Here is a 27,337-nt window from a genome sequence, read left to right as displayed (position 1 = left end):
ATTAATTTTACATTATGATATGCAGACGAAGTTGCGCAGCTCAGCTAGTACAAATAAAAACTCGGAGCGACGTCATAAAATCCTTATCATAGCCAGCTTTCTTTAAATTCAAATCCGAGGTTGCAAGACCTTCCTAAACCCAACAACAATCGTCCCATCTAAATGGCTCCACGTGTCAACCTTTCAACACTAAATAATGCCTTTGTGAATATTTTGAACACATAAAAGACTTCTCTAAGATATTATAAGCGCTTTTCAAGTACTTGAGCCGTGTATAATGTAAATTCTAGTATTGTTTACATGAATGGCTCTCAGTTTTCCATCTCGCGAGCGGTAAGCTTCAACCCTGACTAATGGTTTGGGATGAATTCTCTATATTTTGGACTCAATTTTCGGGAATCCTAAATAGTAATTGTAGCGAACTCCTTGATGGATTTGTATATTATTTTAAAATCATATTTCTTGACATTTTTTTGTACAATCTATATCTTATTTGAGAATATAGACGTAAAAGTTTGTGAGTATTGATAGATGTTTGTTATTCTTTCACGCAAAAACTACTTAACGGATTTTGTTACAGTAATATAACATATATACATTTTAGGCTATAATTTTAAAGGATATTATGTAAATATATAATAGAGTTATACCTAGTAATATATATAACAAATTGATAGAATAACTTCTATGGGTAAATCCAAAAAAAGTCACAAATATTAGTATATTTATCTTTTGTCATCAGGTATCATGGATTCGACACCGGGATATACATCTATTGACGTCTGGGAGGATGACATACACATCTGACCAGAGGTTTATCAGTGTACACAATCCTCACACTGAGGATTGGATCTTAAAGGTGAGTATCATTTTTGTTATTTATTTTGCTTCAGGCAACTTAACTTCAACAACTTCAGGCAACTTTGGCAACTTAAACTTAACTTATATGTATAGATATATTATTATATAAATAACTTAACTTAACTTATTTATATAATAATATATCTATACATATAAATAAAATTAGGGTGTCTGTTTGTAATATTGAAATAACTGTTTTTTACTATATGCATATGAATGTAAATGTGGTACGTACACTAAAATAACATTTTTTACAATTTTTGTCTGTCTGTCTATCGGTCTGTTTGATACGGCTAGTCACTGAAATGGCTGGACCAATTTTGACGGAATATTTTTGGCAGGTAGCTGATGTAATAAGGAGTAGGCTACTATTATTTTAGAAAAGTTCTTTCATTTCAGAAAAATAAAATAATATTCCACGCGGACGAAGTCGTGGGAACAGCTAGTATGAAATAAAATAATAATATTGTTCTTGTGGTCATCACACTCACTATGGCAATCTGCCATGGTAGCGCCGGTACACTCCCTTCGGCCACTAGTTTTCCTTCATGGAGGTGGATAGAATAGAATAGAATAGAAATCATTTATTCAAATAAACTTAATTTAAGCACTTTTGAATAGTCATAACAATTTGTTTTTTATCTACCACTCGTTCGGAAAGCTGTCTCATCATAAGAAGAACGAGCAAGAAACTTGTGTGTTGCTCTTTTAAATAATCCTTGTAAGTTTACATTTACAAGTCGAAACGTGTGAATATAAACTACCAACAAGCACTAATTTTTGGGTCAAATATAAATATGCAATAAGATTAAATCAGTCGTAGTGATAAGAGCAGACCAGTCCCTACAAGCAGCACTCGTTTCACGAGTATGACGGATGAGCCAGCCATCACTGCGCTCGACCATATTTTAGGGAGCCCATTGATCCGGCCCACCACGCCGCCACATGTCTGGACATTTTAGTGAGCATGACTACTCATTACACACGACCACGTCACAGCTACATAAATTACTATATGGTAGTTACAGTATTCGCACTTTACATAAGGATGCATGCGGCAATCAATACAAAAGCCGCTACGCTATCATATATCAAGAAAGCAGTATGAAAATTAAAAAATTATAACGTTGTCCGCAAATAAACTTATTCTTGCTATATATTGCTATCATCTATAAATTCATCTATTTTATAATAGGCTTTTTTACATAACATTTGTTTAATATAAGATTTGAATTGCCTCTCTGTAAGATTTAGCGTAGACTCTGGCAGTTTATTATAGAATCTTACGCAATTGCCATAAAATGAATTACTAACTTTGTGTAGACGGCATTTAGGTAAAATTAGCTCATTTTTATTGCGTAAGTTTCTACTTGTACAGTCTTTAAGTTTATTGAAACTATCTAAATTTTTCCTTGTATACATAATATTTTCATAAATGTACTGTGAGGATAGTTTATGGGGACCTGGGCCAAATTTTAATAATTGAATAGTGCACCTGCTCTTAAAACAGCAATGTTCATAATATTAATACTGGATTTAAAGACAAACTTGCTGTTCTTAAGGACAGCAAGTTTGTTTAAAAAAGTCAATGGGTCTTTTATAAAAATTTTAAATAACATACCAAAGGATATACTGGAGTTACCCTTAAATAAATTCAAAACATCTGTTAAATCATATTTACTGAGCGAAACCTATTACTCACTAAACGATTACTTAAATGACGAGCGTGCATGACAATCGTTGTTCATTTCATTTAATGTAAGACATAGACACCTATATAAATAAACACTGTAAATAACCAGATTTTTAAAAAAAATAAGTAGTTCAATTGAGTTTCTTGCTAGTTCTTTTCAATTGAATCTATATACTGAACTGGGCGGTAGGGAAAAAATTATAATTTAAAAAATTTTACGTTGTAAAATGTTACGTTAAAATTTCCAATATGAATAAATGATTTTTGAATTCTCTTGCGGGGTGTCAGTGGAAGACAATAGGATGGACATGACGTCAGGTCAGTTAATAGACTGTTCAGGTAAATCAATACTAAAGTAGAAACATAATCATTTTGTAGTTGTACATTGTATTGTCAGTTCCTAGATTCACAAATCATAGCGTGGAACTAACAAGTCTACAATAAGCAGACGACTGCAGTTTTAATGACGTACAAAACAAATTGGAAATCTTCACTTTTTCCGTAGAATACTTGGAAACATATCTACTGGCATAAAAATAATGTTTTCACGTTTTATTTTGATTTTATTTGTAACAAAACTCGACCAAATCGAAATATCACGACCGTTTAATACAAAATTTAGTTTCTATATTCAGTAGATTTTAGAATAGGACGTAACCTATGTTCATACGCACAAGTGATAAGGGCCACCCCATTGTTTTAAACAATATTTTTATGATTACCCCTTGTAAATACATACAACCCTAAATATTCACCCTTCTACCCCTATTTTTGAATAGCGATATTAGTACTTTAATAATTTTACTCTCGGCTGTCGATAACTGATTAATTTATATGACAAAACAACGTTTGCCGGGTTAGCTAGTTATTATATAAAAACCGCATCCCGCCCTAATAAATGACGTACCGCACCAATCTCGACCCTCACTCACAGGGTCTGAACAATATTTGACTTACCCCTCTGAGTTACAAGTTGAAAGTGTTCATATTCGAAATACAAATATACAATATATGCATCATGATTAGGGCACTCATTGGACACTGCAAATTGAATAAACAAATTACGAAATTAGATCTTAGCTTAACATCAATCTGCAGATTTTCAAAAGAGGAAACGCCATACAAACTTATGTGGTTGTAGTCCACTCATGCATAAATGAAATATCTCCTTTGGAAAGTATGCACTCTATCCTGAGGAGATAAAAGCCATTGCTCCTAAAAATATTCTTCAATTGTTGTCCCTGTCGGGTCTAGGTAGCGAACTTTGAAAAAGGACAAGCACAAAACCTCACTCATCGTGATTCAAAATGTTGACCACGACCACTCTGACAAGAGTGTACCGACTAAGAAGAAGAAGATGGTGGCAAACAAGCATACAGCACAATTGATGGTAAACGATTATTGTTGTCTTTGAACTCCTGAAATACCAGGGGTGTCACAAACGCAATTCACGTTTCGCGTCTGTGACACCCCTCATGTTATATTACACAAGCGTTGTATCACAAATATAATCGCTCACCACAGGCATTATATCACAAATATATCGCTCACCACAGGCGTTATATCACAAAAATAACGTTGACTCGGCGCATTTTCCGATTCAAAGTTAGATAGTTACTAATAAATATTAGCGGTACTAATACTAAATCATCTGTTTCTATTGTACAGATAAGATTCCCACAGCGCCGAGACTCGGGCGTGTACGAGTGTCAAGTTGGAACCACTCCGCCCATTGGACATCGAATGTTCCTCTCCGTTGTCGGTAAGTAACTTTTCTAAATCCTATTAAAACTATACAACTACAAATCGTGGACAATTTCGGACCACTAACATTACAGAACATAATTTTGACGGCGTCTGTGGTGTATTTATTAGAAATCGATCCCGCCACCATTAGAAGTAAGGTTATGTGCTAAGGCGCTAGACCACCGAAGCATCACAATAAATAATTGGAAACAGCAAAATAAACAAGAAATTTTGGAACTAAATGCATTTATTGTAGTATGTATCCTGCAGGGAGTGTTCACGAACAGTTACAAAAAATATAATCGCTCACCACAGACTTTATGTCACATATATAATCGCTCACCACAGACGTTATGTCACAAATATAATCGCTAACCACAAACGTTATGTCACAAATATAATCGGTCACCACAGACGTTATGTCACAAATATAATCGCTCACCACAGACGTTATGTCACAAATATAATCGCTCACCACAGACGTTATGTCACATATATAATCGCTCACCACAGACGTTACATCAAATTCACAAATCCTTGATGCTACTCATTTATATAGATGAGAGTTACCACTGAAGAAATCAGCTTGTATGCCACTCCAATTAAAAGAGATTAAGTCAATTTAAGTTGAATTAATTCGATTCGTCGAGTTCTTTGTGCTAACAAATTTGTTTGATCTGAAAGACGGGAGTGGATTCGCGCTCCGACACGTTGAATTCAAATGAGTTCAGCAAAATATGGATAAATCGGATGTTAGGCATAGACGCGGGTTTACAAATGCCACAAAATATTCGCTTATATTTCTTTTTGCTTTAGTAAACCCAATAGAGCTTACTTGGCCTACGAATAAGAGGAGGTTTATGTTTGAATATGTCGCAAAAATATTGACGTCTGACAAACAGTTAACGGATGTTATTAGAAAAGGATTGGTATAAAATGGAGATTGTTAATTAAATTATATTTAAGTATAATATTTTATTATTTATTTTATAATATTGGCCCATATTATATATACCTTAAGGACTAACATATATAGAAAATAATAAAATACAAAATAATATTGACATAGACTTTGTGGTCGACAAAATTATTACGGTAGCGGCGGTACACAACAGCCTCTGAACAGTTTGAAGCTCGCGTGATTCGATTCCAGCTGCGTCAATATTTTTTTATCACGATTGATGGTAGAAGTGTGAAAATTTGGGGTTGTATATATTTTGATGTTAAACAAAAAAAAATAATGTCAAAAAAAAATGTTTATTACTAAGGGGTATGAAAAATATTTTACATCCTATTCTCACACCTAGTGAATATACTTACACACAAAATTTGGTAAGAATCCGTCAAGCTGTTCCGGAGCAGTCTTGTTACACGAGAATTTTATATATTTGAATAACTGTTAAAATTTTACAGACTCTTAATACCTATCAAATCAAATCAATTCAAAAAACAACACAAAATTTGATAAGAATCCGTAAAGTTGTTCCAGAGAAGTCTTGTTACAAGAGAATTTTATATATTTGAATAACTGTTAAAATTTTACAGACTCTTAATACCTATCAAATCAAATCAAATCAAAAAAACAACACAAAATTTGATAAGAATCCGTCAAGTTGTTCCAGAGAAGTCTTGTTACAAGAGAATTGTATATATTTGAATAACTGTTAAAATTTTACAGACTCTTAATACATATCAAATCTAATCAAATCAAATCAAAAAACAACACAAAATTTGATAAGAATCCGTCAAGCTGTTCCAGAGAAGTCTTGTTACAAGAGAATTTTATATATTTGCATAACTGTTAAAATTTTACAGACTCTTAATACATATCAAATAAAATCAAATCAAAAAACAACACAAAATTTGATAAGAATCCATCGAGCTGTTCCAGAGAAGTCTTGTTACAAGAGAATTTTATATATTTGAATAACTGTTAACATTTTACAGACTCTTAATACATATCAAATCAAATCAAATCAAAAAACATTTATTCATGTAGGGCATTTTACCCATTTACAAGCGTTATTTTTTTTATGTTAATATATGTATTTTCCCTATATTATATTGTATTAAATTTTTCACAATAATTACAAATCTAGTTTAATTTGATCCGTAGTATGACGTCAGGATAGATAATAAACTATCTTTAGACCACTCTCTGCGAACGAGTAGGCTTGGACTCGTATCAGTTTACTGCCTCATTTTATGAAACCCTATAAATAAATAACCCTGCACAATTAACACAGTGCCATCTAGTCCCATGGTAAGCTTGAGTTATGGGTAATAGACAACTGATATATATACTTTTTTTTTTAATATATATAATATACATACAAGTGACGCCGGTGTCAGAGAGGTTGAAGAATAATCGTCTATCATGGTATGGACATGTAATGCGTAGGAATGAGGATTTTAAGAAAGGTGTTACATATGAATGTGGATGGTTATAGGCAAAGGAAGGCTGAAAAAGAGATGGATGGACTGTGTGAAAGATGATATGGTAAGAAAGGTAGTAAATAACGCGATGACTGCGAACAGAGATGAATGGAAGAGAAAAACATATTACGCCGACCACAAATAAATGGGATAAGGAAGAAGCAGATGATGATACATAATATTAATAGAAAACACCCAAAGCCATAACAATCATATCCATGAATACAAATTATTGTACCGTGTGAGGAATCGAACCTGTGACAATAGGAAGTAAAGCGGTGTGCTAAACCTGTACCGGCGATGTTCTATTATATATGTGAATTTGATCCTTGAACACTTCAAAGAATATAGCACAAAGGCAAGAAAGTTATTTACTGTTGAGGTAATAACGATGCTATCTGTATATTATTTTCTGCTACCGAAAGAAGGCAAGACGTAATAATATTTCTCGGAAAATTCTGTATTTGAGCTCATTCAAAAGTTTCGCGATGTGCTGAAATTTCTTTTTATGATTAACTAGCTATTTTGATGGCTTCCAATTATGGAACTTTGATGTTGAGTCGACTTGCAGAATAAAGAAATCGATCGCCTTGGAAAAATATTAGGTAATCAGCCCACGAAAACTTATAACGAAGAGCTTGTAAAGTGAAGAACTTAATAATGTTATGTTAAATCTTTCTAAAGTAGTTTCAGATTAATTGTAAAGTTTGTTGTTGAAGAACTTATAAACAGATTTAAAAGAAAAAAAAAATATTAAATTTAATACTAGTCTGTACATATAAATAAAATTGTTTATAATATTGAAATAACCGTTTTTTACTACATGCGTCTGAATATAAATACGGTACATACACCAAAATAACATTATTTACAATTTTTATCTGTATGTCTGTCTGTTTGTTCCGCCTAATCCCTTAAATGGCTTTTTACGGGGCTCTTTGGCAAGTAGCTGATGTAATAAGGAGTAAATTAGGCTACTTAAAGTTTAGGATGATTTTTTTTTAGAAAAATCGAATTAAACCTTTAGCTTTAGCACGCATAAACAACTGCACAGATTTTGTTGCAACTTTACAGTAATATAGCTTGTACATCAGAATAAGACATTGGCTATAGTTTAAATAGTTATTATGTAAATTGGATACAATACGATGATAAATGTCAAGTAAGTATGATACAGACATACAGTTGCGCTCGTAAGCCAGTAGCTTATACATCAGAATAACACATATGCTATAAAATACCGCGGCAACACCTAGCTCTCCATAATTATTTTTACAGATTTCTATATTTACTTTGACCATATAATTTTATGTTCAAGCAGAACCTTTGACGACGATACTGGGTGGACCAGAGCTGTTCATCAACACAGGAAGCACTATCAACCTTACCTGCGTGGTGCAGCATTCTCCAGAACCACCACCGACCATCAGGTGGACTCACAGTGATGAGGTTGGTTCCTTTATTGATATTTTTTTTATCTATATTGATGATGAATGATAAAGAAGTATATGTCTACTTCTTCATCATTAATCATTATCTTAAGGATTTAAAAAAAATCCTATTAATCATTAATCTAAATATATATAACTCAAAGGTGACTGACATAGTGATCTGTCAACGCAACGAAATTTGGCATGCAGGCAGATGTTATGACGTAGGTATCCGCTAAGAAAGGATTTTGATTAATTCTATCCCCAAGGGGATAGAATAGGGGATGAAAGTTTATATGAAATGCGTCAATTTTAAACCGATCGGGCTGAGACTTTGCTTGCATAAAGCTACTATGACGTAGCCATCCCCTAAGAAAGGATTTTGATAAATTCCACCCCTATGGGAATAAATTAAGGCGAGCGAAACCGCGAGCAAAAGTTAGTATTACATAAAGTGTATTTAAATAAAAATTACTTCTACCGGCGTTCGCGGCACATATTTGTCTGTATTTGTAATGCACCATCTTTTAATATCTTTTAATATTATTTGATGACAATAAACCGAGCATGTATAATTACCCTCTTTTATTTAATTAATTAATTAACTATTTTAATTATTAAATGGCGTATTGAAAATATTTCCAAAATGAATTATTTCATTTCATTACCGGCTGTTTTTCTTATTTTTTTTTTAACTTATATGTCTCAGAATAAATATGGGTCACATATTTATTCTGAGAAATTTTCATTTATTATTTCTTTACTGGATATAGTCGCCTTTTTAGCTTATTTGTTGACTCATGTTTACCAATATATTCTCTGAAATCAGTTTTGACGTAAAACCTAAATATTGTTAGACTATTTTCATCTGTTAATTCAATCAATGAATTGACATTTATATATTAATTAAATATTATTATCTATATGATGGATGACCGACCTCAAACTCTATGAATGTGAGTTCAAATCTGGTCCGTACTAAAATAAAATAAAACAAAACTTGTATGGACTGGTCTGTTTGGGTTACGAACACTGATTATACTATTTGCTTTTTCAAATGCATATGCTGGTGTTCACTCTATTCTCCCAAAAGTGAATTTAAAAACGAATCTGTATTATTATAAATATGTGTAACATTTATTTAAAAAGAATACGAGCTGTATTTCTTGTCAGTATTATCTCGAAATCATTCCAAAATGACGCATGACGGTAGATTTGACATATCATAAGAGTCTGTAATAGACCTACATGAATAAAGTAAAAAAAAGACACACACACCAACAATAAAATGAAGTCAAATACTTAATAACACTTAAACAATGACGTTGCTCAACCGTGGCATCGGAATGGCGAAATATTTTTGATTTGTTGTTGATTAATGTTCCAGAGGACTCGAGACAAAAGCATTCATTGGTTAAAGTTAATGAAATCTCCGCGAAATTTATTCATTTGGATCCATTCCAAAAATGTAAATGAGGACAGTGGAGCCTGATTCACGAACGGTTATAGATAGAAACAATTTAATGTTTCGTGTCGAGCATACAACATTAACTTTATCACGACTTTTGTTGATCTACTTTAGTGGAGACCAAGTTAAATTTGTTGATTAATAATTTTTTTACTGAAATTTTATATGGTTTTAATTATTTATGATATTTTTATTAAACTATTATTTGCACAATTTGACACACTCAACACTTCCTAACACTACACCTTGTTGATTAATATTTTTTTTTACTACAAATAAAATCTTTAATTAATTATTATTTATCGAGTGTTAACTTGATCCTGACTTTTGTTGATCTATTGTAGTTGCGTCCAATTTAAATTTGTTGATTAATATTTTTTTTATTACTAACGAAAACTCTAATAAATTATCGTTAATTATCGAATACATAATAATATGTACCATAGTTAAAGTATATGTACAATATTAAATGTCTAACATACAAAATTAAATTTGTCATGACTTTTAAATCTTGTTAACTTTATCAGGACTTTTGTTGGTCTACTTTAGTGGAGATCAATTTGAAGAGTGATTAATGTTTTTTACCACAAATAAAAACTTCAATAAATTGTTATTTATGGAGTAAATACCTACTAATGTATACCATAGTTTAAGTATATGCACAATATTAATCGTCTATCGTACAACAGTAAATTTGTCAAGACTTTTGTAGACCAATATTGTTAACTATCACGACTTTTGTTGATCTACTTTAGTGAAGCCCAATTTAAATTTGTTGATTAATAATTTTTTTACTAAAATTATATCTTTAATTAATTATTATTTATCAAATACTTACTAACTTGATATTAATTATTTATGACATTTTTATTCAATTATTATTTGTACGATTGGACCCACTCAACACTTCCTATGCCACGCTGTATTGGGTTGACTGGCAGAGCTCTCTTTTAGAGAAATGTCCTCCTTTGTTAACATTATTTCTAATTAATAAACTTATAAAATATATTTAAGCGCAATAAAAAATATTTAAAATACTAGCTTTTGCCCGCGGCTTCGCTCGCGTTAATTTACACCCCTTAGGGGTGGAATTTATCAAAATCCTTTCTTAGGGGATGTCTACACCATAGTAGCTTTATACATGCAAAGTTTATTAATTCATATAAACTTTCATCCCCTATTTAATCCCTTAGAGGGTAGAATTTATCAAAATCCTCTCTTAGCGGATGCCTACGTCATAACATCTACATGCATGCCAAATTTCAGCCCGATCCGTCCAGTGGTTTAGGCTGTGCGTTGATAGATCACTACGTCAGTCACCTTTGAGTTATATATATTTAGATATACATAATTAATCATCTAGCATACTAGGAAACCAACAAACAAACAACGGCAACAAGTTATCCCTATCCCATTTCTTCTTTTTCTATTCTCCAACATCAGTTTGTTTTCCACAGTTTCATTATTAATTCAATCTTTTTTGAAGTCTAGTAAAAGTACTAATAAATATAGGCTAGGCTAGTAGATAAAAAACTAGCTTGCACTTGCGACTTCGTCTGCGTGGAAAAGTGACGTTGTAGTAATTGTACTTTATGAGTTAGTTACTACTATTTTAATTATTGTATGTTAATACATAACTACAATTGCGCCTAGTCAATCTAGGACATATATAAAAGTAGTAGACACCATTTTATTTCCTGGCAGACCATCACTGTGGTGCTGGCATCGTTTCAAATCGACTGCGACTTCCTCCAGCGATTGTAAATAAAACTGTAAACTTTCCTAGGATGACCTGCAGCCAAATATCTAGCAATTGCAGTTAGATAACTACGGATCACTTGATATACACGCCTGATGAAACACACAACTCGTTTATGACTATTTTAATAATGCAATCGTCGTATTTTTTATGATAATAGACAAAATAGACAACCTCGATGGTCTAGTGGTTTAGCACACCGCTTTACATCTGATGGTCGCGGGTTCGATTCCTCGCACGGCACAAACATTTGTATTCATGAATATGATTGTTTGTACCGGTCTGGGTGTTTTCTATGTATAATATGTAGGTATTTACGAAAAACAAAAAAATTGTGTATTTGTATCAGTTGTCTAGTACCCATAACACAAGCTTTAGCTAGCTCAACTTGGGTCTAGATGGATTATTATGGATTGGTGCATCCGCCTGCGCTAACGCATGAGGTCAGGTCAGTTAGCTCATCGTGACAAATTCACCAAAAAATTATCACGATGGTTTCCAGAGGGAACCGTGTAGAGGTCAACCTGACATGGTACATTTCTAGCAATAAGATAATGAATCCACATTACTAACAATCCCATAATATTATTCTGTAGGAGATCAACTACGATTCTCCCCGCGGTGGAGTGTCAGTGATCACGGAGAAGGGTGAGACGACGACGTCTCATCTCCTGGTGCAGAGAGCGAAGGCTCCTGACTCTGGCAGGTATACCTGCGCGCCAGCTAATGCCAACCCTCGTTCGGTTCTCGTCCATGTTCTAAGTGGTAAGTTGTACACTATTTTATATTCTGTGGTAATGCATGATGTTACGTGATGACGTGATATAGTATTGCTATTCATGTTTACTCTCTCACCTATTTCAGCCAAGCATCCATAGGTCGCTGGTCAAAATCCGGCTCGAAGGACCACGGAAAAACCATTAAGCTGATATTTCATGTATGCTACAGCTCTACTGATTTATTGGGAGAGAAAATTATATAGCTAGTTATAATAATACCACATCTAAAAATTAAATAATTTTATCTACAACTTTTTTTTTATACTTCGACGGTGGCAATCAATCATCTTTACGCTCCTCCAATCGATCCCGATCCAATTCAAATGAGAATCGAAATTACTACGACCTGAGCCGAGGTTCGAATCCCTATGCCCTCAGACTAAAAACGATTTGGCATTCAGCTTCCATAAGTCCTTCTGCAGGTTTGGAGTACCATCTGCACTAGCTTCTGCATCATCCTGTGAAGCTGTAAAAGCAGTCCGAAAAATATATGTGATTCATTTTTTATAAATGATATGTAAATTATATTAAAAAAACAACCGTTACGCCAATTTCCCTTAGATGGTATCCTTGAGGAAGCTCGTTAATGCCTTATTTCCGTGTCACCAAACGGTAATCGTGTGGACCATCTTGTTGTGATTATCCTGGCGATTTCTTATCGGCTAAGAGTAGATGGCTCGGGATAAGTGTAGGGATAGCCTTAAATCCCTACACGAGGACAGACGTTATAACGTTATTTGCCTTTTTGGGTATAAAAATTTAATTTAAATAAAAGTACCTAAATTTTAGAATGACTCTTGCCTTTTCTATTTCCTAATCTCAAATTTTAAGATGAAATATTCATCTTTTTTCTGTTTTCTGATCTAGTGTATTTGTATACTCATTTGTAATACTAATATTCACGCCTCGATGGTCGACCGGTATAGCACACCTCCATACTTCCGATGATCGCATCTCGGGTTCGAATCCACGCACGGTAAAATATTTGTATTCATAAGTACGATTGTTTGTATTGGTCTGGGTGTTATATGTTATATTATGTGCTTATATAGAAAAGAAATATATCTGTATTTATATCAGTTGTCTAGTACCCATAACACAAGCTCTGCTTAGCTTGGGACTAGATGTCGCTGTATGAATTGTCCTGAGATATTATTATTATTATAAATTTTGATGTATTTCTGTCTATCTTTTTGTTACAATCTCACCAACCGACTGAACGAATCTTAATGAAATTTGTCATAATTGTCACAAGTAAGAACATATATCTAAAATCAGCAGAGTAAGTTGTAGGTGACGGCTAGTCTCTATACAGAATGTTCGGCAGATCGTTGAACATCGAAAAATGGTAGGTAAGATCCTCTCTTATCTATTCATGATTACAATAATACAGATTCATTTTTAAATTCAAATTTGGGAGATTAGAGTGACCAACACCAGCAGACATATCGAGTCCTCTGGAACATTAATTCGCCATTCTGATGCCATGGTTGAGCAACATAATTGTTTAAAGTGTTATTAATTAATTAAGACTTCATTTTATTGTTGGTGTGTATTTGTTTTTTTTATCTTTATTCATGTAGGTCTATTACAGACTCTTATGATATGTCAAATCTACCGTCAGTTCGGAATGATTCGAGATGAGAAGAACTGACAAGAAACTCAGCGCGTAATCTTTTATTATTTTCAAATAAATGTTATACATGTTTACAATAATACAGATTCATTTTTAAATTCAAATTTGGAAGAATAGAATGACCACCAACATATGCTATTGCAAAATAGTCTAATCAGTGTTCGTAATCAAACAGACCAGTCCCCACAAGCAGCACCCGTTCACGAGTACGACGTATCATCGTTCACGATATTTTAGATATAATCAATTAAAGTAATTAAAATCGTGTAATGATGAAATGACGGCCGTTAAAATGATAATATAATAGACCGTTATAATTTTGTATTAATAAATATTATAAATTTTGCTTTGTCTCAATAATCGCATCTCAATGCTTCCAATCTGTACACGGCTCGTTTAATCCAGCATCAAGTCATTGGTCGGTAAATAATTAATCAACCAATCAATATGGATCTCAATTAATCGCTTTTGCGTTGAGCAAAACAATTTGTTACATCGATTATCAATTTCTGTAAACATTGTTTACCAATTACGAGTGTACAACAAGATATTTTAAATAATAATAATCTCAGGACAATACACACAGCGCCAACTAAATCTAAGTTAAGCTAGGTAAAGCTTGTATTATGGGTGCTAGACAACTGATACAAATACATATTTTTGTTTTTCGTAAATACATACATATTATACATAGAAACACCCAGACCGGTACAAACAATCATACTCATGAATACAAATGTTTGTGCTGTGCGAGGAATCGAACCAGCGACCATCGGACGTAAAGCGGTGTGCTAAACCACTAGACCACCGAGGTTGTCTATTTTGTCCATTATCATAAAAAAAAATACGACGATTGCTACGACGTTCCCCCTGGAAACCATCGTGATAAATTCTTGGTGTATTTGTCACTATGGATGGATGGAGAATGATAAGATAAGGATAAGGTCAGGCTAGTTAGCCCATTGTGACAAATTCATCAGGAATTTATCACAATGGTTTTCAGGGGGAACCACGTGGAGGTCAATCTGACATGGTACATTGCGATTAATAAGTTATTAAGTCCACATGTATATTATATATAGCAATGTACCACATATATTGCTAGCAAGGAGATCATCAATCCACATTACTATCAGTCCACTTTCCCCCTATCACGATGGGTTAACTGACCTGAGCTCATGTTCCACTAGTCATCTTATCATCCTCCACTAGTGCCCCGCCAGCGTAAACCGTTAGCGCAGACGGGTGCACTATTCCATTATTCTCACCGTTGCTTCTCAATTTATATATTCAAATATCCTATATGTTCATAAAAATCTTGACTTATTTCCAAAAAACAGCAATATTCATAATATTAATACTAGATTTAAAGACGAACTTGCTGTCCCCAAGTATCGTTTAGAAAAAGTCAATAGGTCTTTTATGGGAATAGGTATAAAAATTTACAATAAAATACCAAAGGATATGTTGGAATTACCCTTAAATAAATTCAAAACATCTGTTAAATCATATTGAGCAAAGCCTATTACTCACTAAACGATTACTTGAATGACGAGTGTGCATGGCAATAGTTGTTCATGCACTGAATTTTCATTTAATGTTAGACATAGACACCTATATAAATATACATTGTAAATAAACTGGCTTTAAAAAAAAAAAAAGTAATTCAATTGAGTTTCTTGCCAGTTCTTCTCAATTGGATCTATATACCGAACTGGACGGTAGGGAAAAAAAATAAAATTAGAATGTAAAAATTTGACGTTCATAAGCGGCTAAAATGTCCTACATGAATAAATGATTTTTGAATTTGATTTTGAATTTGAAAATTATCATTCTTAAAAAAAAAAGTGTTATCATGACTAAATATTTTTTTCTTTGCAGGTGAACATCCAGCTGCCATGCAGCACGGTGGTCAGCTCCGTCTTCAGTATCCACTGTCGGCAGCACTCCTCAGCGTAATAGTGACCCTCATGGGCTGCTAGTAATAAGTGGTTTTGTGTTCAATTTATGACGTCATGACAGTCAGACACCATGTGTTCTGACGTCACAATGATATCAGATTTACTGGACCTTTATAATCTTGCGCTCTTAAGTATCCCATTTAGTTTGACATAATGTATAGTGTTGTATTACGAATCCTTATAAAGAATTAATAAAAATAGAAATTGGACTGTATTTTTGAAAGGAAAAAATTTATGGAAAAGGCAGGAGAAATACGATTCGCCTAGGAAGAACGTCTTCCACACCCCAAAGTAAGCAAAGTAACACCAAACTTACTCACCTTCGCTCAGGAACATCCCGATGTGTAGTACAGTTTAGTGGCCACGCACTCTACAATGTATATTTTCATAAAAACAATTATATTATAATAAATTCAATAATTTTCTTCTTTGAAAAGAGAGCGTCCTTTTTCTTCCAGTTCTCATTTTCAATTGTTTTTTCTTCTATATTCGAAATTTAAGTGGCCACATATTTTTATTTGTGGCCAGTATTACGAGCGCTCTTTGCACCAGTAAGCAAACCAGTGATGCAACATGCTTAGACTAAGGAAGTTCGGAATACGGAACGTATAGGTAATGTTAATTTTACTAGGTACGGAATAATATTTGGGTTTTGAGTAAAACATATAAAAACTTTTTCAATTCATACTGATATATGTTTTAATGAATGATAATGTAATGATGCACTCGTCTTAAATAACGGTTTACGCTGTAAGGGCACTAGTGGAGCATGATAAGATGAGTATGAGGTCAGGTTAGTTAGCCCATCGTGGTAAATTCACCAGGAATTTATCAGTTTTCAGCGGGAATCGAGTGGAAGTAAACATGACATGGTACTTTGTTTGCAATGAGATCTACAGTCTACATTAGTAACAACGGATTGTTTTTGTGATGACTGTGATTCTCTCCTCCATACTAATATTATAAACAAATATTTGTGAATTTGAGGTATTCTACGGAACCACTGATCCGATTTTGAGAATACTTTAGTGTTGAATAGGGCTATCCATATACTAAAGTATTTTCACTCATTGTGATAGTAAATGTACTATCACAGTATGGTAGAGACTAGAAAATCTTACAAGTAAGGGGTAAATGTAACCTATACGAAGTTACGCAGGTCAGCTAAATACTAGCTACGCGCGCGACTTCGTCTGCGTTTAAAAATCCGTTAAAAACATGCTCATATTAAAATCACTCTAATAAAATGCAAGTGGGTTTATAAAATAATTGTACTCCTTCAAAGGACACACAGGCCAAGATTCAAGGGTCCAATGGGTCTGTGACCATAACATTTCATTTATATGTAAAAAAAACATCCAGATATAGATTAAATACACTATTTAGAAACTATAAAAAAAAAGTTATATCAGTATCTACGACTTCATCTTAATTTTTTTAAAACATAAATTTTAATTGTCACAGATTTTAGTATTATAGCGTCATTCACGATCCGTCAATCAAATGTCAGTTTTATAGATTTGTTTTTTTTTATTATGAATATCGCTAAAAATGTTTAGAAAATAGATACTAATATGAATAGTACTGATTTTCAGTCATACTGTCATTTGGCAAAATAAGGTTTTTGTAAAACATATTTATTAACATTATTTATATTGTTAATCCGGTCTAAGAACGAATTTAATCTATACATATAAATAAAATTGGAGTGTCTGTTTGTAATATTGAAATAGCCGTTCTTTTCTACATGCATGCTGCATGCATGCATGCTTAAATACGGTACTTTACACCAAAATTACATTTTTTTTAATTTTTGTCTGTATGTCTGTCTGTTCCGGCTAATCTCTGAAATGGCTGGACCGATTTTGACGGGACTTTTTTTTGGCAGGTAGCTGATGTAGTAGGCTACATTTATTTTAGAAGAAATATTTTATTTTGGAAAAATAAAGTTAAAATCCACGCGGACGATATCGCGGGCACACTAGTGGTAAATAAAGGTCCTTGGACAATTCACACAGCGCCATCTAGTCCCAAGTTTAGCAGAGCTTGTGTTATGGGCACTAGATTACTGATATAAAAACTTTTTTTTGTAAATACATAATATACATAGAAAACACCCAAACCGATACAAACAACCGTACTCATGAATGTTTATACCGTGCGATGAATCGAACCCGCGACCATCGGACGGACCACCGAGGCCGTCAAATAACGACTAATTTCTTTTATCTGCATGCCTGTTACAATCACAGGCAACGGTACAGATAACGGTATTTCCATTATGTGAGCTGTCAGCTTATTTGCCACTCTCTGGAATATGAAAATGTAATAGTCACAATGAATTTGAACAAAGGATTCTACATCAAAATGCTCATTTCGTTGCACCGCAGCGGAACGAAATGCATGTTAAATGAGAAATTGAGGACATGTACTTACATTTTGTATTCAACAAAACCGTCTTCATACTCATTCACTTTTAACAACACACGCCAGAGAGACACTTTGTGCAAAGTCATCTGAGTGGGGTACTTCTGTCTCATCTCATCTAATTCTGTCGCGTCTGCGTGAGATATTGGGTGAGTTAGTACAGTAAAATTAGGTTTTGCAAAATGACAACTTCTGAGGCACGTACCGAAGTATATTGTGATGTTCATGTTACAGTTAGTTCTATCTATTTATTTACCAAAGTATATTGTGATGTCCATGATACAGGTAGATCTATCTATATATCTACTAAAGTATTTTGTGGTGCCCATATTGCAGTTAGATATATCTATCTACCTACACCAAAGTGTATTGTGATATCCATTTTACAGTTAGATCTATCTACTATTGTGATGCCCATATTGCAGTTTATATATAACAGCAAATAACAACAACATATCTGTCGATATGTTTATCAATCAAGTTATATAGAACAAAAATTACAATATACTGTGACAAACTTCATCTATCTAAGTATATTGTGATGTCCATGTTACAGATAGATACCTATCTATCTATGTACGAAAGTCTATTGTAATGTCTATGTTACAGTTAGCTCTATCTATTTATTTACCAAAGTATATTGTGAGGTAGATCTATATATCTATCTACCAAAGTACATTGTAATGTCCATGTTACAGATAGATACCTATCTATACATTGTAATATCTATGTTACAGGATCTATTTATTAACAAAGTATATATCTACCTAATATATCTACCAAAGTATTTTGTGGTGCCCATGTTGCAGTTCATATATAACAGCGAATGTCCGTTGATTTGTTTATCAATCAAGTTATATAGAAATAAATTACATGACAAACTTCATTGCAATTATGTGACTGATAAACGAAAATTAGACCAATAAAAATATTACATGTGTTAATATTTTTTGTTACTTTTCTCTTAACGAATTAAAATGTTTATGGCTCGATTTGAAATTCATGACAACTGATTGGTCTGTATTGGCGCGAAAATGTAAATTTCATTCACTAGTTCATTTAATATTAGTAGTCATCTTAGAATGATTACAGGCCATAGAGTTATATCAATATGATCTATAAATTGTTCATTATAATTATACAGTAAACCTATAAGGTAACTTCAAGTTATTTATTTTATAAATATTTTTGTAAATAAAATTATAATAGACATATTCAATAATTTATCACAATAATTTTATTAATTTTTATGTATTACAAAAAGAATATTAGTATAGATTACGTTAAAGTTTAAATATTGAAAGTTATTAATTAAAATATGATATATAATTATATAATATAAATGTAATTATAGTAAAAATATAGTTGTATAAGTTATTTTGTAAGTTGTATAATTATAATTACTGATATTAAGTAAGAGAATTTGTTTCAAATAGCTCTCGGGAATAATTGGATACGGTTGTGTAAATAGGTAAAAACTAAAAATGTTATTAAGTAAATGAATAAACTTATTGATCGTCGACAAATAGATATTTTTTTATTTATACTACCCAAATTCCTGAACTATTCTATTCTATATAATTTAATAAAAAAAAATGAATACTTTGCTATGAATATTTTATATGTATACTTATATTAATAACATTTCTTCCAATATTGTTACCATCGTTACACCTCTACCAGACGAAAATCTAAATATCTCTCCGTCCTAAGGTTGCCTGGAAGAGATTGCGTTTTAGCGATAAGGCCGCCCATTGTTACCTCTTTGTCTTGTTTATTATTGTGTTTTTTTTTATGATTGTATACATAATTGTGTATGTAACTATAGTTTATGTGAGCGGAACAATAGAGTTTCCTTCATCCATTCATTCATTAATTAAATTGGACCGTGATGATGGCTTCAGCAGATTACGGAGTGTAGAAATTATAGATTTGCTTACTTTCTCAAATTTATTTGGTAAAACTATTATAAGATTACAAATTTATTTGAGTGAACAAAAAATACGTACGATAGATTACAATTATGAAAATCAGTACATTATGTAGCGAATGAAATGGATGGGTGCGCGCTCCAATCACAACGCTCCTTTGGTGTTGCGTTTTGTTGGTGCTTTTCTGTACGCGACATAAATCAATGAATAATAATAATAATAATAATAATACCGCCAATATATAGCTCCCTACCAACATACTGCCCACCCACCATGAATGACTCGTTATTTAATTAATTATATTTTACTAGTCTTAATTAACTAAAAACATAGAGAATCGTCGTCTCACGTTACAAATTTGGTCGAGTGGACAAAAAATACGTACGATATGTATTGGTACAAATCCGCCATCACAACGCCAGTGTTGCGTTTTGTTGGTGCTTTTCTGTACGCGACATAAATCAATGAATAATAATAATAATAATAATAATACTCGAATGACTTATTTAATTAATAGTCTTAATTAACTAAAAACATAGATCGTCGTACGTGTAAATACTATATGTATTGGTACAAATCCACCATCAGCCAGAGCAAAGCGACCATTGGAAATATAGAGGTATGCTAAACCGCTACACTTAGCTAACACGCAGATATATTGTACCTACATACATAGGAACAAGTATATCTTACGCTAAACTGTTAGACTACAGTAATATGCAGATGTGTCATAGATTATATGTATATATATGTGCAGATATGTACATAGGAACAAGTATATCTTAATTAAACAAATAGTACATAAAAATTAGATGTGCGTATTGGCACATCTATTTTTTATGTACTATTTGTTAACTACCTCCTTCTGAACGAGTGGATCCATTTGGATTAAATTTTATGTGCATTTAATAATGTCTAGTAAGACAAATTCAATATTGTCTATAAGCACTGCTGTGTCTAAACTGTGTCACCCCACCTTACATTTTCCTATTGTTATTTATTATATAAAATCAATATTTCTATGTACATATTGTCAGTCTATTATCATCTATAATATACATCGGCTCAACCAACAACATACGTATCTTTATCCCACAACAAGGCTCCTGGATAGTCATCCCCACTCTCCTAGAACGTTGGGTAACCCGACCATTATTTTTTTTTTTTTTTATTGGGTTGTTTGGGCTATTGTCAGATGTGTAGCACCTGTAGCACTGCGACCTACATAGATCTATTGTGCTCGCCCTTTTCAGAGTTCGCTACCTAGACCCGTCAGGGACAAGAATTGAAGGATATTCTTAGGAGCGATCGTTTTTATCTCCTCGGGAAAGAGTGTAACCCGACCATACGAGAAACATTTTTTTTTAACATAGAGAAATTTCCGTATGTCCTGTCCTTCTCAGGACTTGGACTGACGGATAATGTAAGACTCCTAATCCAGAATCTCAGGGAGTGCTGTCCTTGGATATAATACTGGGGCAACAATCCCTGAGGAAGTTCCAGGAAGTTCCGGAATGCTTTAAAAACAGTATTGGGCCTGGTAGGTGTCGCTGGTTTTGGGATTTGGAAAACATCTGCCGAGTCTGCCTGTATATATACAAATATATATAGGAAAATAAACATTATGAAGGATTTTTAGACATATATATCTGAATGGTAATTTAAGAGCGTTAAACAAACTAGATCGAATCAGAAATGAGGAGATCCGCAGAAGAACCAGAGTGACCGATATAGCCCGAAGAATTGCGACTTTGAAGTGGCAATGGGCAGGGCACATAGCTCGTAGGACAGATGGCCGTTGGGGCAGTAAAGTCCTCGAGTGGCGACCACGGACCGGAAGACGCAGCGTGGGAAGGCCTCCAGCAAGGTGGACCGACGATCTGGTCAAGATCGCGGGAAGGCATTGGATGCGAGCAGCGCAGGACCGATCGTCGTGGAGATCTTTGGGGGAGGCCTATGTCCAGCAGTGGACGTCTTCCGGGCTGCGATGATGATGATGATGAAGCAAACTAGAGACGTCCGTTTTGTTTGGCGAGTAAACCGATACTGAAATCGATATTTACAATCTTAGCTAACTCGCGCAAGTTCGTTTACGTCAGATTTTGTACGTTTTTGATTCTTTTTCTTTGCAGCTCCCCTACTATTGGTGATAATGTAATATTATACAGCCTTTCTCTATAAATAGACCATTAGGCTACATTATTAGCATAAAAGATAATTTGGAACAACGTAATTTAGTAGTTTCATGATTAGTATTCTGTTTTAAGTGTTTTTCTATACTGAAACTAACAATCATAATCTCATCTTATTTATACTAAATAACAAAAAAAAAAGATTTATTGCTGTACCACCCTGATTAATAAAAACTAGTTACTGAATAATAGGCATAACAGCTTAGTGATGATGACGTAATATCCATATTTATTAATGCATATATATATATTACTAGCTGTCCCGGCAAACGTTGTTTTACCTTAAAATAAAATAAAAAAATTTAGGGATGAACTACCCCTAACATTTAGGGGGATGAAAAATAGATGTTGGACGATTCTCAGACCTACTCAATACGCTCACAAAAAGGTCAAGCCGTTTCGAAGGAGTATGGGAACGAAAACTGTGACACGAGAATTTTATATATAAGATTATATAGCTGCCAATACATGTAGTGGAATTTCATGTTGATATTAACACTGAGAAATATGTATATAACCATTCATTTGCTGCGAACATACAAAATGACCGACGTCACTCACACCAAAGTTAAGGCTCGTCATAGATTAAATTTAGACAGATAGACTAATAAAGACAATAAAATTTTAATAAAATAAAATAGAAGACATATATTTAACACATAAAAAAATTTCGGGACGAGAATAAGATGCACTTATTTACTCAACAGAAGGATGGTAAATGGTATGGATTAATAAAACGTCAAGAATTATATGGTTAAACACGAGCGCGTAAGCAAATTGTTAAAACAGTAGTAGCAAATCTGCTGTGAGTAGTATAATGCTCAAAGTCACAGGCGCCATCCTCAACCACCACTGGTCGACGTCAAACCTAGCGTCGATGACGGCATCAGTCAATGAGAAATGACCAGTGAGAAGCACCGCTCATCACGCGACACATATGAGCACCAATAAAAAGGGTGGATACTCCACCCCTATGTAATTTAAAAAACATTAAGTTGTTGCAATAAATGCTTTATGAGAAGAAGTCACAGTTTCATTTAAAAACACTCTTCCTTACCAAAAAACAAATTAACACAAATGTATCATAAGTAGCTATAACAAGAGACGTGAGCTTCGTGTGACAACAGTGTGCGACTAATTCGCTTATCGATGCGGTCTTATGTACTTCACAACATTAGAAAGTAACTGCTCTATTTCCTTCTATGCACATTTAAAAATACTTATCTGCTAGTAATAAAAATAGATACAGTTCAACTTTGTACAGTCATCGGGGTGGATAGCTCCATCTGACCTATTTCAGTCGGCTAGCACTTTTGTTACTTTAGTTGAAGGGTGAGATACATAGATTGATAAATAGATTGAAATTATATAGTATGGAAACTTGATATCTTAGCAGTCAATTTGACATTTCAGTAATATAAAAAAAAATGCTCTCGTACGGAATAGGGCTGGTTTCCAGTCTGTGGTAAATAGGTAACACCAGTACATGGCAACGTTTATATTATGTTGTGAGTACTGTATATAAAGTTCTGGTAAAAAATATGTATATAGCACACTGAATTAAAAACTGCATTAACTCGAAAATTTAAAATTTTGGATATATAATATAATATAATAATAATATAATAATCTCAGGACAATTCACATAGCGCCATCTAGAGTTAAGCTAGTTAAAACTTGTGTTATGGGTACTAGATAACTGATACATATACATAGATATTTTTTTTGTAAATACATACATATTATAAATAAAATTGATATGACCCTAAAGTTTTAAATTTAAAGTTGATTTCATTAAGTACAATTTTTAACGCAGTTAACGATATGGAACCTCAAAGGGATGTTACGCAGTGAAGTAGCTAACAGAATTTGGACATCGGTCGCACGGCCGTAATAGTATGTTCAGTATATAAATGAAAATTTTTAGTCGGTATCTATAAGTATACAAAGTTTAAAAGGTACAGCAATATCTATGGTAGGTACTTTAAAAAATAAAGCAATACATTATAACTATAATAATAATATCTCAGAACAATTCAGTGCCATCTAGTGTCAAGCTAAGTAGAGCTTGTGTTATGGGTACTAGACAACTGATACAGATACATATATATTTTTTTTTTGTAAATATGTGCGTATTATACATAGACAATACCCAGAAACACCGATACAAACAATCGCAATTATGAATACAAGTGTATGTCGTACTAGGAGTCGTACCCGCGACCATCGGAAGTAAGGCAATGTGCTAAACAGCTAGACCACCGAGGCTGTCATATACATACACTATCAATTAGATTAATTTTATTTAATTGGAATGGCAAACAAGATGGCTCTCTTACTGATGGTAAGTAGTGGCATCGCCTATGTACATGAGCATCGTGGAAAACACGATATCATGTTATGTTAAATACCTATTTCAGCGCCAAAACAGCTTTGTGAAATATGTTGAAATTGATAGTGTAGTGAAATTACGTGAAGGTTCAGAAACACGACATCTTAATCAGCACCAAATGAGTGGTATTACGAGCGGCTCTTAATCAGATGTATTCTTGTGACCAATGAAGAACAACACTGTTTATTTTCATAATAGTTGTATACGGGCTACTGTTTCCGCTTACCATAAGTTGAGCCGCCAATTTGCTATTCCAATGACATAAAATTTTTTTTCTCTAAACTGCTTGTTAATTAGATTAATTATTTGGGAGAAGTTATTAAGTGTCTCTCAGAGGACACTTATATATAAGTGTCCTCTGAGAGACACTTTGAAAGAATGCAAGCATGGTCGCATCTGCGCCGTCTAATCTTTAATCAAATATATCAAGACTTTATACGTCGGATTGTGAACATTTGCAAGCTTACGCTCTAAATGGCATCTTGATGAAGGACAGAGTTTGAAACTCCTAATCGGCGGGGGGAAGGGATTGTTGATGTGAGCTAATGGGGATGTGAGCTATCGCTAATCCATGGGGTTCCCCCTGGAATTCCTGGTAAATTTGTCACAATGAGCCAACTGACCTAACCTCATGCTCATCCTATTAAACCAGCATTTGATTAAAACCAGCTGCTGAATTTCACCATACTACTACCCGCCAGAAACTGAAATACCATCCAGATCGTATGTATGAATGGCGTTCCTCCACCGAGCGTTTTCTTTTAAACTATATATTATAGTATATATATATATTTTATACTATATACTAGATATATTGGGGAATTACCTTCCAGCAATAATATTTACCAATACGATATTGAAACCTTCAAGAATAGAGCCTATATATACCTATACCTATAGAATATACCTATTTAAAAGACCGACAATGCACTTGCAATTCTCCTGGTATTGCGGGTTCTCATAGGCGATGGTAATCATTTACCATTCGAGAGCTCGTTTGTCCCCTTTGCTATAAAAAAATCTTTTATTTCAAAAATCCATCAGGAGAACCTGGAACAGACCATATAGGGGATGTAATATTTTACAGACGAAGACGCGAGTAATAGCTAGTGATACGTAACAAAAGAGACCGTTGACATTAATTTTACTGTAAACTGTATTTATTCTCATTCGTAGCCCGATTTTAATGTATTTTCACGGAAGCATTTCTAAGTATTCTATGGGACATTAAAAGGAAAACATCTTTTTAAATATGTAAAACAATTCCTTATATTTTTTACACAATAATGTTCGAAGAATTTATTTCATAATAAAATACCATTGACATATTTTGGTGACAATAATATTTATTGCTAGCTATTATAGTATTAGCAAATTCGTCTGCTTGCTTTTTGATAAACAATTGGATATTTTCTAAGAAAGAATAGAGTGACCACCAGCTTATGCAAGGTACATTATTCACCCTCGAGGACATAGCTGAAAATCAGTGTTTTGCTCCTTGAGTGATTCTCCACACTGAGTTATGTACCAGTTTTGTATTGCTGTAGCACACACATGCAGGTTTACCCTTATTGAATTGTTATATTATAGGTACTTGTCATGTGATGTTATAATTAAGCCTATATGTGTGTACTAAGATACAAATAAAAACTATTATCTATCTATCTATCTTACGCTATTGCAACTTTGTCAATAGAAAATATTCTAATCTGTGGCCGTAACCAGAACAGACCAGTCCCCCACAAGAAGCTCCCGTTCACTAGTATGATGGCTGAGCCAGCCATCAACTAACAGATATCATTGGAATGAGTATTTCGGGGGGAAAGAGGAATCTGTTAGCAATGTGGATTCAGAACACTATTAGTAGCTCTACGCGGTTCCTCATAAAAACCATCGTAATAATTCCTGGTGAATTTGTCAAGATGGGCTAACTGAGTTGACCTCATGTTCATCTTATCATCCTCCACTGATGCCCCGCCAGCGTAAACCGTTAGCGCAGGTGGGTGTACCATTCCATTGTCATCCGTGAAAAAAGTAATTCTTTCTTAAAAATATGTATTTATTGCAAATGAATAAAGGAAAAAGAGCAACCTTAGTTAATTTTAAACTTTCGTGTCTTAACACGAATAATTTTATGGCAAATAAAGGTATTTACCTCGGTCACGAGCTGACCACGGCTAGTGCAACCTAGTCGAAACGTCGAGAGAGGTAAATACCTTTATTTGCCATAAAATTATTCGTGTTAAGACCCGGTTAATAATTTAAATAAAGAGCAACCTTTTTTGGTGTCGATAAAAAATATGTTTTACCCCAATATGACAACCTCAAATAATTCCCAATAAAAAGTACAACAGGGAATCTTCCTTTCTGCTTTTTTTTCAACGCTCATCAAACATCAATTCCCAATATCGTGCTTTCCACCCAAATGGCGTTGGACAATATGAAACACGTATATTTTCACAGTAAAAACGACAGCATTTAAAATTTATTCCACTCCATATTTATCAATTTAACAATCATGTCCTGCCTCATGCAACATTGGGTCTTTGATTTCAACATTGAGCTTGCATGTAACAGCTTAGACAGCATCATTACTTGACATCAGATGAGATTGCGGTCAAACGCG

The 27,337-nt window shown here is 33.5% G+C and overlaps 1 protein-coding gene across 3 annotated transcripts in view; it reads left to right on the top strand.

Annotated features, from left to right (window-relative positions):
* The window catches only part of LOC131842503 (zwei Ig domain protein zig-8-like), a 250,721-nt gene extending 234,580 nt beyond the window's left edge, over nt 1-16,141 (top strand). For 2 of the 3 annotated variants that reach the window (XM_059191055.1, XM_059191063.1), the window contains 5 exons: nt 743-859; nt 4,223-4,316; nt 8,055-8,185; nt 11,990-12,158; nt 15,690-16,141. In XM_059191055.1, coding sequence (XP_059047038.1) covers nt 743-859; nt 4,223-4,316; nt 8,055-8,185; nt 11,990-12,158; nt 15,690-15,790 — 612 coding nt within the window. In that variant the 3' untranslated portion in view covers nt 15,791-16,141. The remainder of the gene's footprint in view (nt 1-742; nt 860-4,222; nt 4,317-8,054; nt 8,186-11,989; nt 12,159-15,689) is intronic. The other variant, XM_059191071.1, reaches the window with a different exon arrangement.
* Nucleotides 16,142-27,337: the final 11,196 nt, after the last annotated feature.

Source organism: Achroia grisella, unplaced genomic scaffold, assembly GCF_030625045.1.
Source record: "Achroia grisella isolate CSIRO2021 unplaced genomic scaffold, CSIRO_AGI_Agris_v1 utg1080, whole genome shotgun sequence".
Taxonomy (NCBI): domain Eukaryota; kingdom Metazoa; phylum Arthropoda; class Insecta; order Lepidoptera; family Pyralidae; genus Achroia; species Achroia grisella.
This window is presented reverse-complemented; position numbering and strand designations above follow the sequence as displayed.